Source organism: Eptesicus fuscus, chromosome 8 (assembly GCF_027574615.1).
Source record: "Eptesicus fuscus isolate TK198812 chromosome 8, DD_ASM_mEF_20220401, whole genome shotgun sequence".
Lineage (NCBI taxonomy): Eukaryota > Metazoa > Chordata > Mammalia > Chiroptera > Vespertilionidae > Eptesicus > Eptesicus fuscus.
In genome coordinates this window covers 45,627,733-45,642,907 of record NC_072480.1, presented here as the reverse complement: position 1 = coordinate 45,642,907, position 15,175 = coordinate 45,627,733, and the positions used below count along the sequence as shown (strand labels likewise).

The following is a 15,175-nucleotide window of genomic DNA, read 5'->3' as shown; positions in this document are numbered from 1 at the left end:
TACATTTCAAAGTCAGACTTTATGCTTTTATCTTTTGTTTTCTTCCTTTTTGGTTTATTTTTTTTGCCCACATGATCTATGTATCTTTCTGGACTCCCCTTTTTTTTTTCTCCTACTCTGTCCTCCTTTACACTAAACTTCTCACTCATTATATTCAAAATCCATACCAGATTTATCTCTAATTTGGAAGCCATATCTAGGAAATTTCTGTAAATATTATTTAGGAAAAGTGATTTGCATACCTTTTGATGTTTAATTTATTAATATGTTGTCATATTAGCTGAAAAATACGCTTTTAGTTTTTGCAGCACATGAAGTTTTAGGAACATTTTAGACTTACCAAAATTATTGAAGGATATTTACATAATAATAGCCAGTTATTTAAAACATAAAAATTTGTTTGCAGCTAATATTTCAGTGAGATCTGAAATGCTTTTTTAAGTAGCAACTCTTTGTTATTTAGTGAACAAAAAAGTCACATAGGAAATAAAGAATAACAAAAATTCTTTAAAGAAAGCACAGTTTGTAAAAGAAAGCAGAATAGTTATCCTATGCAATAATAGAGTAACATGTAAATTACCATAACTCCGCTACGCCCACGATTGGGCGGCGGGAGGCTGGGGGGCGGGACTCGGGGTGGCCTATCCGGCCATTGAGAGGCACGGATCCGCTGCCACTGAGGGGGGCTACCCTGCTGTTGAGAGGCCGCTGAGGGGGCCTGCCGCGGACACCCAGCTGCGCCTCTCAACGGCAGGGTAGCCAGGTGTCCACGGCAGCCCCCCTCAGTGGCCGTTGAGAGGCGCAGGGGGCGGGAGTCCCCCCCCCTGCGCCTCTCAACAGTAGGGTAGCCCCCCTCAGCGGCCGCGGACCATCAAAAGTGTGGGAGCTGGGTGCCTGTCTGCTCTGGCACCAGGCCCTTCAGAAGCCTCTGCTGAGCTGGAGGCTTCTGAAAGGCCTGGTGCACCACCGAGGCACCCAGCTCCACCATGAAAAGCGAAAGCGTGTAGGGGACCCTACATGTGCATGATTCAATCATGCACTGGGCCTCTAGTCATTCTATAATATCCTTAATACTTAGTGTGTAAAAGTGTTCAGTGGTTTACTTCAAGGTTAATGGACAAATACACTTCTAATGTTAATTTAGGTAGGGTGAATATAGTTGTTTAAAACAAGATTAAATCAAAATAGCATATATAAAAAGTGGCTATAATTTAAAATCAAATATTTTGAAATATGAAGCTTTTCTTTTTTAAAAAGTTTAAAGCTTTTAATGGTGGCCATGTATATATGAGTTTAAGAAGTATACTATATATATTTAAACTTCTGTTTTAATATGAGATGGATTTTTTATACTTTTAGGGCATTATGTCAGTTCAAATACTGATCTGGTTGGGTGTTTTTTGCTACCTTCCAAACCACTGATTCAGTCCTCTGCTTCATCCTCTATACTGTTGATTCTCTGTAATGTATTCTTCATTTTAATTATTGCAGTCTTAATTTCTGGGTGGCTCATTTTTATGGTTTTTATCTTCATTGTTATGTTTCTTATCTCTTCCTTGAAGTTCTCACTTAATTCATATACTCTTTCACTAAATTCATTCAGCATCCTTATAATCAGTGTTTTGAACTCTGCATCTCATCTGGCAGTTGAATAAGCCTTTGACAGGAATGCCCAAGATGGAGCAATGATAGCATATTTATAGAACTATGAGTCCATAATTATAAATTGCTTCTTTTCATATGTCACAGACAATGATATAATATAATATATATTTTTTTATAATATCATGGTTAGGTGGAAGTGAAAGCTGTTCCTGTTTCTCAGAAAAAAACATCTTCACAACAAGAGCAAGTAAAGAAACCTCAAAGGATTCCTGGCAGTCCTGCCATAACAGCTGTACCTTCTAATACTGACAAGACTTTTGGTGGATTGGCATCACCAAAGCTAGATGTTTCATATGAACCAATGATAGTGAAGGAGGCCCGATATATTGCCATAACAATGATGAAGGTAATTTATTTTACTTACCAGAAAAGTTTTATTTCTTACCGATTATTCACTTAGCAAACATTTCAGTCATTCAAATTCAGACATAAAATTATAGGACTATAGAGCTGTTGGTAGTTGTAAACTTATAACATATTGTTTCGAATGGTGTTATTTTTCTTCAAAGAGGGTTTTCATTTGTTTTTGGAAGACTCCAGAGGCAGGCGCATGGAGCAGCCAGGCCCGCCTTGGGGTGGGCCCGGCCTTGCTGTGTGCCTGCCACCCCGATGGGGCTAAGGGGACTGAGTGTTGCCATCTTTGAGGGTGGGGCATCAATTAGCATATTCCCTCCTTATTGGCTGTGGGTGCCACCATCTTTGTGATAGCGTGAGGGTCAATTAGCATATCCCCTCTTTATTAGATAGGATGGTGGATTATGGAGGATGTGATTGAGTAGATGATCAAGAGTTATGGTTTAGTTTAAGTCTCTTTAGGAGACTCTTGATTTAGTATTTTGAGATATGCTGATCCCTTGGACTACAGAGTTGTCAAAATAGATTCCAGAGATGTTTAGGCTCAATGGGACTTAGCGGAGGGGTTGGAGTAAAGAAAAAGAGATAGGAAATAAAAAATTAAGTTAACATTTTGAGTTTCAGCAGTGAAATTGATAATCTAGGAGAGGCATCTTTTGGTTGCGGAAGATAATAGTTTGGGATGTGATGAGTGTTAGATATCTCTAAAGTAACCATATGAAAATATATATAAAAGGAAGTTGGATTACAAACCTAGAATGATCACAGTCTGACCACAAGAACAGAATTTGAGGATAGTCAGCACTTGAACTGCTCATGAAGATAGATATCTACTTTCATGACTGAAAAGAGAAGTTCTAGGACAGGATCCTGAGAAACACCAGTACAGTGATTCTCAAATTTTTGTTTACATCATATAAATGAATAAATAGTTTAAGAAGACAAACTTTTATCTATATCAGAATAATCTGGAGCACCTATTTAAAAGAAAAAGATCTTTCATTCATCCAAAGATTTAAAGCCATTAAATCTAGAGAGAGGTTCAAGAATTTGTTAAAAATAATATGCAAAGTGTTTCAAGTTTAAAACCTAAACTTTGAGAAATATTGATTTACAAGATAGATAAGAAAAAGAAGAAAAGGAAAAGAAAAAAGCGCACACCAACATTGATAAAAATACCAGCCAAGGAGGTGAGACTTAACCTTTTGCACTCGGATGTTGAGTGTGACTCGACATGGTTAACATTAGAATAAAGGAATCGAGAAAAAAGCAAGTGAGTGCAAAGGGTTAAACTAGTACCAGCAATTACTATTGCCACTTTTACCATCACTTTACATATGGTAATTCATTTACCCCTCACAACAACTCTATAGATTCTGTTTTTATTCCCATTTTACATATGTGGAAACTGAAGCATGGAGAGGTTAAGTAACTTTCTACGGCTAGGAGTCTGGTCCACATTTAATTTTCCTACCTGCCCCTAACTGCCTTATGGCATGTTTTGAAAGTCAAGAAAGAACAGTTTAAGGATTATCCTGCAGGAGTGAAGTTTTGAAAAGGACCTAGCAACAGTGAGTTCATCAATGTTCTTGGCAGGAGCAGTTTTACAGGCATAGTGGATTGATGAAGAGGAAGTGAAAATAGCTAAAGGCAAAATGAGTATAATTTTTTAAGATGTCTGGTTATAAAAAGGAACAGGAAACAGGACTGAATGAAAACTTTTGAGACTGGGATTGAATATAGAAAGACATGTTTTAATACTGATGAGAAAATTGAAACGAGGGAAACCATGAAGATATAGTCTGAGAGAGGTAAAAAAAATAGAGTTTAGGTGGAGAGATTAGCCTTAAATAGAAGGAATATTGCCTATTTTCTTCAACCAGGAAATAGAATTAATACAGATGCTAGTAAATCTGTAGGTTGTGCAGTAATTTACAATCCTATCTAATAAAAGAGTAATATGCAAATTGACCATCACTCCAACACACAAGATGGCTGCCCCCATGTGGACAAAAGATGGCCACCACAAGATGGCCAGCAGGGGAGGGCATTTGGGAGGGACCAGACCTGCAGGGGAGGGCAGTTAGGGGGGACCAGGCCTGCATGGGAGGGCAGTTAGGGGCAATCAGGCTGGCAGGGGAGTGGTTAGGAGGTTGATCAAGCAGGCAGGGAGAAGGGTTAGGGGCAATCAGGAAGGCAGGCAGGTGAGCAGTTGGGAGCCAGCAGTCCTGGATTGTGAGAGAGATGTCTGACTGCCCATTTAGGCCCGATCCTGGTAGGCATATAGTTGTATGATGTTTTCCTACAATCCTTTGTATTTCTATGTCAGGTGTTACTTCTCTGAGTAAGCCAATTTAAAAAAGCAATAAACAAAAAACTCCTGGTAGGATCGGGCCTAAACGGGCAGTCAGACATCCCTTGAGGGGTCCCAGATTGGAGAGGGTGCAGTGCAGGCTGGGTTGAGGGACACACACACACACACACACACACACACACACCCGTGCACAAATTTCATGCACCAGACCTCTAATTACTTATAATAATAATTGTTTTTTTAGGTTGGGGAGGGAAGTGATGAATCTTAGGGTCAAGAATTTGAAACAAAGGGAAAAAATGAAATAGTCATTGTGGAGAATTAACAAGAACTGATTTGAAAGATTTTTCAGTCATCCTTGAAGAATCAGTTGAAATTGAAGATCTATAGTGCAGTGTGAGTCATATGAACATGGGAATTATAATTATTAGATTGATTCAACATTGAATATTGCCAGCTAATTCAACACATGAATAGTGAGAGAAGGGATTTGAGCACATGGTGGTTAAAGAAAGCAACAGCAACCTTAAACGATACACTAGATCCAATGAAGTTAATTGATATTTATAGAACATTTAATCCCAAAGCAGCGGAATATACATTCTTCTCAAGTGCACATGGAACATTCTGGAAAAAAAAATAAGTCTTAACAAATTCAAGAAGATTGAAATCATCTCAAGCATGTTCTCGGATCACAATATTATGAAACCAGAAATCAACTACAATAAAACAAATAACCTCAAAAACATTCAAACACATGGAGGCTAAATAGCATGTCATTAAACAATGAATGGGTTACCAATAAAGAAATAAAAAGTTACCTGAAAGCAAATGATAATGAGCACACAACAACCCCAAATCTATGGGACATAATGAAAGCAGTCCTGAGAGGGAAATTCACAGCATTATAGACCTACCTTGAGAAGCAAAAAATATCTCAAAAAATCTGCCCCTAAAAAGAACTGATAAAAGAATAAGAAATGCTCAGAGTAAGCAGAAGGAAGGATGTAATAAAGATCAGACTGGATATAAATGGCATAGAGACTAAAAAACAATACAAAGCATCAGTGAAACCAGGAGCTGGTTCTTTGAAAAGATAAACAAGATTACTGAATCTTTAATCATACTCATCAAGAAAAAAAAAAAAGAGAGAAGACTAAATAAATAAAGTCAGAAATGAAACAAGGGAAGTAACACCTGACATAGAAATACAAAGGATTGTAGGAAAACATCATACAACTATATGCCAACAAATTAGACAATCAGAGCAAAATGGACAAATTCCTAGAAACATACAGTCTTTCAAAACTGAATCAGGATGATTCAGAAAAACTGAGTAAGCCAATTTAAAAAAGCAGTAAACAAAAAACTCCCAGCAAACTAAAGTCCTGGACCAGATGGCTTCACAGGCAAATTTTACCAAACATTCAGAGAAGAACTAACATCTCCCCTTCTCAAATATTGCAAAAAATTCAAGAGGAGGGAAGACTTCTTTTTACGAGGCCAGCATTATCCTAATCTCAAAACCAGATAAAGTCACTACAAAGAAAGAAATTATAGGCCAATATCCTTGATGAACATACATGCTATAATCCTCAACAAAATATAGTAAGCAAATTGGATCCAGCAATACATTAAAAAGATTATATACCATGATCAAGTGGGATTTATTCTGGGCTGCGAAGTTGGTACAATATTCACAAATCAGAAAATATATATTTAACCAAAAAAGACCCCCAGTATTCCAGTATATTAACTGTTCTGTCTTTTTCGCATTTTCCTGTTGATGGACATTTAAGTTGTTTCTAGTTTTTTTTCAGTATTATAAACTGTACTGAAATAAACATCCTTGTACATGTTTCCTTTTCTATGTGAGCAAGAGGTTTTTTTCTCAAAGATAATATCTAGAGGTAGGATTACTGGATTGTAGGACATGACTGTCTTTCAGCTATATCAAATATGACCAAAACTTATACTTCACCAGTATTGTGTGAAAATACTAGGAACTTAATGTTCTCATCAGCACATGATTCTTACCAACACAGTTTGATAACTGAGATATGATTATTTTGTTGTTTTAATTCACATTTCCTTCATTCTCAGTCTAGTTGAATCAGATTTCTTCTTCGCTGACATGTCTTTACACACTTTTGTGTTGTTTCTCTCTTTTGTATTTATTTATTTTATATGCATATATATATTAATGATACATATCACATTTTAGTTATGTGAATTACAAATCTCCTTCTCCCAAGGGAAAGCTTATCTTTGTCCTTTCTTTATACTGTCTTTGTTTTAGAGAAATTTAAATTTTAATGTACTCAGATTTCTTCTAAACTTGTAGGTGCTGTTGTTTTTACATTTGGGTCTTTAACACACCTAGAATTTATTTTTGTAAATTGTGTGATGTAGCTAATTGAGGTTTTACTTTTTCTCCTATACGTATAACCATTTCTCTCAGCACCATTTGTTGGATGTTCTATCACTGAATGAAACAAGAATGTTCCTAATTTTGTGATTCTTACTGGTCTCTTTCTTAAAGGTTTATGAAAATTACTCATTTGAAGAACTACGTTTTGCATCACCAACTCCTAAGAGGTAAGGATACTTTCCTCCACGCATATATCCAAAGCATGTGTTGTCGACTGGATTTCAACTTTATTTTCCATAAGTAAATATTTTATAGCATTTTAAAGTTTTTCAGTAGAGATCTACTAAAAATTGTATAATGTGTAGGTTATCAGCTACAATACTGCCAATATGTTACATAATATTAAGGTAATAGAGAAAGAATAATATCTATACTATTTTGTTGATGTGCTGTAGAATTGTACACCTGAAACATATAATTTTATTAACCAGTTGCCCCAATAAATTTAATTTAAAAAATAAATAGAAATTAATAAATAAAGAAAGAAGGAATGTAGAAAAAATCTCATGAATAATTTTTAATATTGATTACCTATGGAAATATTTTTTATATATTGGGTTAAATGAAATTATCACTAAAATTTAGGAAAAAAAAGAACAAAATCTAAAAGATATGATTTGGCTCGTTGAGGGCTAGGTGTTGTTGAGTTGGGTTTTCTTTTTTCTGTTTTTTCTTCTCTCCATCTAATGAGCTGCAGAGCACTTCAGTGTCTTTTGATTATGAAGTCTTAATTTTTCAGCCCCTGATTAATTCTTTTAACACCAGATTTAAGCAGATATTTTTACCTACTATTTTACTTGGTGGTTAGGAGAAATACTTTTTAAAATAGATGCTTGGGGAAAAATTTAGATGGATTATACTTTAGAGAGACCACCTCCATAGAATTTAGAAAAAGGTCTAAAGTGAGTATGAAAAAATATAATTACTTATATGTTTTATTATATCATATCACATGACTTACTAGGGATTAGGTTACTATGACTTCCTTCTGACATGTATGCACAATAGAGTTTTAATGCATAATCTAGAGAGTTTTTTTTTGTCAAAATAGCCCAAGTTTTGAGAATATATCTTTGTTTAGAAATAGGGAAATAATATTTTTTCCTCTGGTGTAATTTTAGTTACAAAATGTCTGTACAGTGGAATTATATGCTTTTTATAAAATAAATATTAACTATATATATGTATATAGCATCTTAAATAAGAACTAATTGACCATTTGCTAGTAAATAAGTTTTCATATGCATTGGGCATTTTAAACCTAATTAAAATAGTACTTTATCTAAATAAATACATTTATTCATCAAATACTGTTAAGCATCAGCTCTGTGAAAATACACTGGTAGAGGCCATGGCATACATTCCTGAACAAGATAGACAAGGTGTGGCTGATTCTCATAGCATTTATGTTCTTGTAGAAAAGCAAACTATGAATAAGTAAACAAAACAGTAATAATAAATAAGGTTACTTAATAGTGAGAGGGTTGGGGAAAGTTCATTCTAGGCAGTGAAAGAATGGGTGAATGGAGCTTTTGATGTGTTTGAGGAACAGAAACATAACAAAGCTGGAAAATAGTGAGCAAGAGAAAATGATCGAAGATGACATTAGAGAACTATATGATGGCCATATTATATACAGACTGGTAGGCTATTTAAGGAGTTGACTTTTTTCCTAAGTGAATTTATTTGGAGGTTTTTAAACGGGGGAATTATATAATCTGATTTATAGTTTTAAAAAATCATTCTGGCTACTTTCTGGAGAATGAATTATAGTGGGAACAGAGAGATTATTTTGACCATTAAGGAGTGGAACGGAACTGAAGAAGTGGGTGGATTTGGGATATGCTTAGAAGGCAAAGCCAATAGCCTTGCTGCTAGACTAGAAATAGGGGATGAAGGAAAGAGAAAAATCAAGAGTGATTATAGATTTCTTCCACTTTAGCAGCACTATAGAGTATTTACTGTAAAGGTGTCAGCCAACTTTGGCCTGAAGACTAATTCGGAACTGTTTTTTTTTAAAAAAAAAAGTTGTATTAGACACAGCCTTACTCATTAGCTTGTATTTTGTCTATGCCTTCTTTCCCACTATGTAGTAATTGTGACAGACTATTTAGCACAGTAAGTTAAAGTATTATTACAGAAAATGCTTTTTTTAATATATTTTATTGATTTTTTACAGAGAGGAAGAGAGTGGGATAGAGAGTTAGAAACATCGATGAGAGAGAAACATCGATCAGCTGCCTCTTGCACACCCCCCACTGGGGATGTGCCCGCACCCAAGGTACATGCCCTTGACCAGAATCGAACCTGGGACCCTTGAGTCCGCAGGCCGACGCTCTATCCACTGAGTCAAACCGGTTTCGGCCAGAAAATGCTTTTGACCCCTGATATAGATTATCATGATTTTTACGAGGATCAGAAAGCCTGAGAAATTAATAAGTGTTTTTTATTCTGTTTTGTTTTGTTAGGTGGTAGGATGAGTAGGAAATAAGAGTTCTTCTTTGGATATATTGCAGGTGAGATGCCAAGATACCTCTTAGTTTTCTAAGTAGGGGTATTTCCAGGGCAACTGGAAATATCAGTTTGAAATTCAGGGGACAAATGGTTTTGGAGTCATCTATATAGAGATGGGATTTAAAACTGAGGAATAGGTGAATGATCAACTAGAGAGAGATGCTATTCAAAGGGAGAAAATTAAAAAAAAAGACCTAGACCAAAATCTTGGGACATTCCATAGTTAAAGTGTGGCCAAGAGAGAGAGAGCCAGCAAAACACTTAGAATGGTCAGTGAGATTAGAGGAAAATCAGGAGACTATTGGAGAAGCAAAGAAAAATAAGGCATTTCAAGAAATTAGAAGTTGTGAGCAATCAAGTGTTACTGAGAGATTGCTAAGGACGAAGAAAATGACCATTTAAATTGGTGGTGTGATAATGACTTTGCCATAAGCAATTGCAGTGAAGTGTTGGGAACAAAAGCCTAGTTAGGATAAGTTGTGGAAGAGAATTGGAAATGAGGAAATGGACATGATGATTATAGACAATTGTTTGGGTAAGTTTGTTATAAATGGAAAAAGTGATGAGACCTTATTTGAAAGGGCTGTAAATGAAGAGGAAGTGGTTAGGATAAGAGATTCTGAGCTTTCTTTGTAGAGAAATAGAAACGATGCAATAAAGTGAGAGAAACTGATGATGAATGAGAGAGAGCAAGGTAATTGCAGCATGAAAGTGCTGAGCGAATGAGATTCACAGCACAAATGAAGGGCTGACTTTGAATAAGACCCAGGATACTTCTTCCATTGTAACAAGATAGAAGGTAGAGGAAAGTAAGTTTATTAATCTCATTGCAACTTTGAGGTTGTATCTCTTGCTTCTTTTTCTCACCAAAGAAAGTGATGTCATGATCAACAGAGGAGGTTTGAAGTGAGAAAGAAAAAAATGAAACTCAGTCATTTTGGAGAGTAGGAAAACATACTATGGTAGAACAGTAGGATTGTCATTTATGGTAATAATTCAATCAGAAATTAAATGTCTGCTGACAAATCTTAATGATGTTATCAGCTGTTTAACTAAAAGTAAATTTACCAATATTCATCGTATTTCTTTACAGACCCAGTGAGAATATGCTGATCCGTGTCAATAATGATGGCACTTATTGTGCAAATTGGACTCCAGGAGCTATTGGACTGTACACTATTCATGTTACCATTGATGGCATTGAAATAGGTAATTTTTTTTTAAATAGGTTTTTTTTTAAAAAGTTATGAGTTACTAAATGCAAAGAACTAGAATCAAAATTATCTTTCTGTTCTGTTTTGCTCTTTAACTTGTATCATAGACATGGACAAATTCCATAACTTATTTGGGGCTTCATTTTCTCCCTTATAATGAGTAGTGAATTAGTATATTAAAGAGGTCTTAAAATTTTGTAATTTATGGTGTCATTATAGCCCTCATGAATCCTTCCCTTTATTCCCTGATGTGACTGATTAGGTATGATCTCCTCCAAGCTGCTATATAACTATGTGCATACCTTTGTATCCTCCTCATGTTATATCTGTCTTCCTTTCCTGTCTGTGAGCAGAGACCATCTCATTTACCTTTGGATCTCCCAATCTAGCTCAGTGCCTGGCACAAAATGGCTGCCTGATAAATACTTGTTGAATGAATGAATTTTCTTTATCCACTACTAACTTGGGAAAGTTTACTGCTTTTACTTTGGATATTAATCTTTTTTTTAACTATCTATATAATAGGATAACAGTAGAACAAGAAAACTCTAATAAGTGTCTGTCGATATGAATTCCATGTGGCACTATCTTTCCTGATGCTCCTTAAGAAAAAGGGCTCCTATGATCGGATAGATTTAGAAAACCTAGTGTGTTGTGGTCTCATCTTAGATATTCATACAATATTACGGATTCCAAGAAGTTCTGAAATTAAGAATTTTGTCTCAGATGGAAAAAGTCAAGAACCATATGAGTTCACTAATATGTAGACTATACAACTAAAAGCCACAAATGAACAGACAACAAACAAAGACGTATAGACAGAGATAGCAGTATGGTCATTATCAAAGGGAAAGGGGGTGAGGGGTAGTAGAAGAGGGTAAAGGGGGAAAATGTGATAGAGGAAGACTTGACTTTGGATGGTGAACACACAACACACAATACACTATACAAATGATGTATTATAGGATTGTATGCTTGAAAACTATATTTTATTAACCAATCTCACCCCAGTAGATTTAATAAAAATTGTTTTAAAAAGACCGTTTATTTAATCCTTACTTGAAACCCTTGAAGGTGAGGAAAAGGGAGACAGGTAGAGATAAAAATAATCCTCATTAGCATTCCACCAGAATATCCTTTGGGAAACTGGTATAAGTAGTTTGTTTTTACAGTGAAGGTAAAGAGGTACTTTACATTGATGTTAACTATGTAGAATCAGATATCTCAAATTCATCTATATCATTCCACAGACCTTTATCCTCAGCCTTTGTTACACTCTCCTTTATTTCAACATATCCATAAAACCTTTAGTTCAGCAAACTTTTTGGTTCTGAGCAACACACTGTTCTAGGTAAGATAATTATTGTCAAGTATTAACAATTTATTGATGATTGCAAGATAAAGCAATTCTACTTCAAACAAAATCATATGAAGTAGAATATAAGTAGCAGCACACAAGAGGTACACATTATGGGAATTCAAAAATAGAGATAGTCAAGAATGGCTTCATCTTTGCTAATAGTAGGGTGAAGGAAACTGCTATAAAGTAGATAAGAAAAATACACTTTTTTTTTCTTCAAATGAAACTACAGGAAAAGGTTCATATTTACCTGGAATCATTCATTTTCTTCCCTACATTTCTAACTCAGCTTTCTTCCTAGGAGTCCAAACTATCAATAGGCTGGGGCCTTATTTGACCATAGAAAAGGGGAGATATTAGAATGATCTATAATAATAAAAGCGTAATATGCTAATTAGACCGCATGTCCTTCCTTCCGGACAAAGCTGCAGTGGGCAGGGGCCACAGCAGCGGTGGGCAGGACCTGGGGCCAAGGCCCTTGCATGAATTTTGTGTATCAGGACTCTAGTTATAATAATAATAGCTAACATTTATTGAGCGCTTAATATATGTCCAACCTTATATATTTTAAATCATTTCATTCTTACAACAGCCTAGTCAGGTAGGTGTTATTCTTGTTCCCATTTTATAGATAAAAAAGTTGAGGCACAGAGAATCAAATAGCAGCAGATGTGGGCACAAACAAGACAGTCTTAATGTGTACACTCCAGTTTTTAACCACCATACTGTGTTACACCTTAGTGATAGAGATTATTGCTATAGATAATGAGTCACACTCTGATCTGATGTTGTGAGATAATGTTTAATCATGTAAGGGTTTTTTTTTTTTTTAATTTTTTCATTATGATTTCTTTCTTTTTTGGGGGAAGAGGGCTTATAATTTCTTCTTCTATTTTTTTTACTGTTCAAAGTATAAAAATAGTAGTACATATGTCTCCTTTTTCTCCCCATTTACCTCTCCCAGCCTCCCTCACACCCCCACCTGCCACCACATGCCCTCACCTCCCTAGTGTCTGTGTCCATTAGTTATGCTTATATGCAGGCATATAAGTCCTTTGGTTGATCTTTTACCCACCCCCCCACCCCCAACCCTCTCCTGCCTTCCCACTAAAGTTTGACAGTCTATTCGATGCTTCTTTGTCTCTGTATCTATTTTTGCTCATTGGTTTATGATGTTGTTTATATTTCAAAAATGAGGGATATCATGTCATATTTATCTTTCTCTGACTGGCTTATTTTGCTTAGCATAATGCTGTCCAGTTCCATCCATGCTCTTGCAAATGGTAAGAATTCCTTCTTTTTTATAGCAGCGTAGTATTCCATTGTGTAGATTTACCACAGTTTTCTAATCCACTCATCTGCTGATGGGCATTTAGGCTGTTTCCAAATCTTAGCTATTGTAAATTGTGCTTCTATGAACATAGGGCTGTATATATCCTTTCTGATTGGTGTTTCTGTTTTCTTGGGATATATTCCTAGAAGTGGGATTACTGGGTCAAATGGAAGTTCTATTTTTAATTTTTTGAGAGAATGCCATACTGGTTTCCACAGTGGATGCACCAGTCTGCATTCCCACCAGCAATGCAAGAGGGTTCCTTTTTCTCTGCATCCTCTCCAGCACTTATGAGCTCCCTCCCCCCAGTTTGTTGCTTTGTTGATGATAGTCATTCTGACAGGTGTGAGATGGTACCTCATTGTTTTGATTTGTGTCTCTCAGATAATTGGTAACTTTGAGCATGTTTTTATATGTCTCTTGGCCTTCTGTATGTCATCTTTTGAAAAGTGTCTATTTAGGTCCTTTGCCCATTTTTTGATTGGATTGTTTATCTTCCTTTTGTTAAGTTATATGAGTTCGATATAAATTTTGGAGATTAAACCCTTATCAGAGATAACATTGGTAAATATGTTCTCCCATGCAGTGGGCTTTCTTGTATTGTTGATGGTTTCTTTTGCTGTGCAGAAGCCTTTTATTTTGATGTAATCCCATTTGCTTATTTTCTCCTTAGTTTCCATTTCCCTAAGAGCTGTATCAGTAAAGATATTGCTACAACAAATGTCAGCTATTTTGCTGCCTATGACTTCTAAGATTTTTATGGTTTCCCATATTACGTTTAAGTCCTTTATCCATTTTGAGTTTATTTTTGTGTATGGTGTAACTTGGTGGTCTAGTTTCATTTTTTTTTTGGCATGTATCTGTCCAATTTTCCCAACACCATTTATTGAAGAGACTGTCTTGACTCCATTGTATGCTCTTGCCTCCTTTGTCAAATATTAATTGAGCATAATAGCTTGGGTTGATTTATCTGTTCTGTCCACTGGTCTATATGTCTGTTCTTGTGCCAGACAATTTTGAGAACAGTGGCTTCATATCTGGTAATGTGATCCCTCCAACTTTGTTCTTTCTCAAGATTGCTGCAGCTATTTGGATCTTTTTTTATATCAGATGAATTTTTGGAGAGTTTCTTCTAGCTCTTTGAAGTATGCCATTGGTATTTTAATGGGGATTGGATTGAATTTATAGATTGCTTTTGGAGTATTGACATTTTAATGATGTTGATTCTACCAATCCAAGAACATGGTATATTCTTCCATTTGTTTATGTCTTCCTCTGTCTCTTTTTTCAGCGTCCTATAATTTTCTGAGTACAGATCTTTTACCTCCTTGGTTAAATTTATTCCTAGATATCTTAATAATTTTTTTGCTGCAATGGTAAGTGGGATTTTTTTTTTTTTTTTTTAGTTTCTCTCTCTGTGAGTTCATTATTGGTGTATAAAAAAGCCATAGATTTCTGGGTGTTAATTTTGTATCCTGCTACATTGCCAAATTCATTTATTAATTCTGAAAGTAGTTTTTAATGGCGTCTTATTGGTTTTCTATGTACAATATCATGTCATACGCAAATAAGGACAGTTTCACTTCTTTTCCAATTTGGAAGCCTTTTATTTCTTCTTCTTGTATGATTGCTATGGCTAGTATTTCCAGTACTCTGTCGAACAGGAATGGTGAGAGTGGGCATTCCTGTTATTAGGGGAAATGGTTTTAGTTTTTGCCCATTGGGTATTATGTTTGCTGTAGGTATTTCATATGTGGCTTTTATTATGTTGAGGTATAATCCTTCTATTCCCACCTTGCTGAGAGTTTTTATCAGGAAAGGGTGTTGGGTTTTGTCAAATGTTTTTTCAACATCAATTGATATGATTATATGATTTTTATCTCTCAGTTTGTTTATGTGATGTATCACATTTCTGTTTGTGGATATTGTACCATCCTTGCATGCCTGGAATAAATCCCACTTGGTCATGGTGTATGATCTTTCTAATGTA

The 15,175-nt window shown here is 35.5% G+C and overlaps 1 protein-coding gene across 6 annotated transcripts in view; it reads left to right on the top strand.

Moving 5' to 3' along the window:
• The window catches only part of MYCBP2 (MYC binding protein 2), a 310,827-nt gene that overhangs the window by 193,755 nt on the left and 101,897 nt on the right, over nt 1-15,175 (top strand). For all 6 annotated transcript variants that reach the window (XM_054719873.1, XM_054719875.1, XM_054719871.1 and 3 more), the window contains 3 exons: nt 1,796-2,011; nt 6,876-6,931; nt 10,372-10,487. In XM_054719873.1, coding sequence (XP_054575848.1) covers nt 1,796-2,011; nt 6,876-6,931; nt 10,372-10,487 — 388 coding nt within the window. The remainder of the gene's footprint in view (nt 1-1,795; nt 2,012-6,875; nt 6,932-10,371; nt 10,488-15,175) is intronic.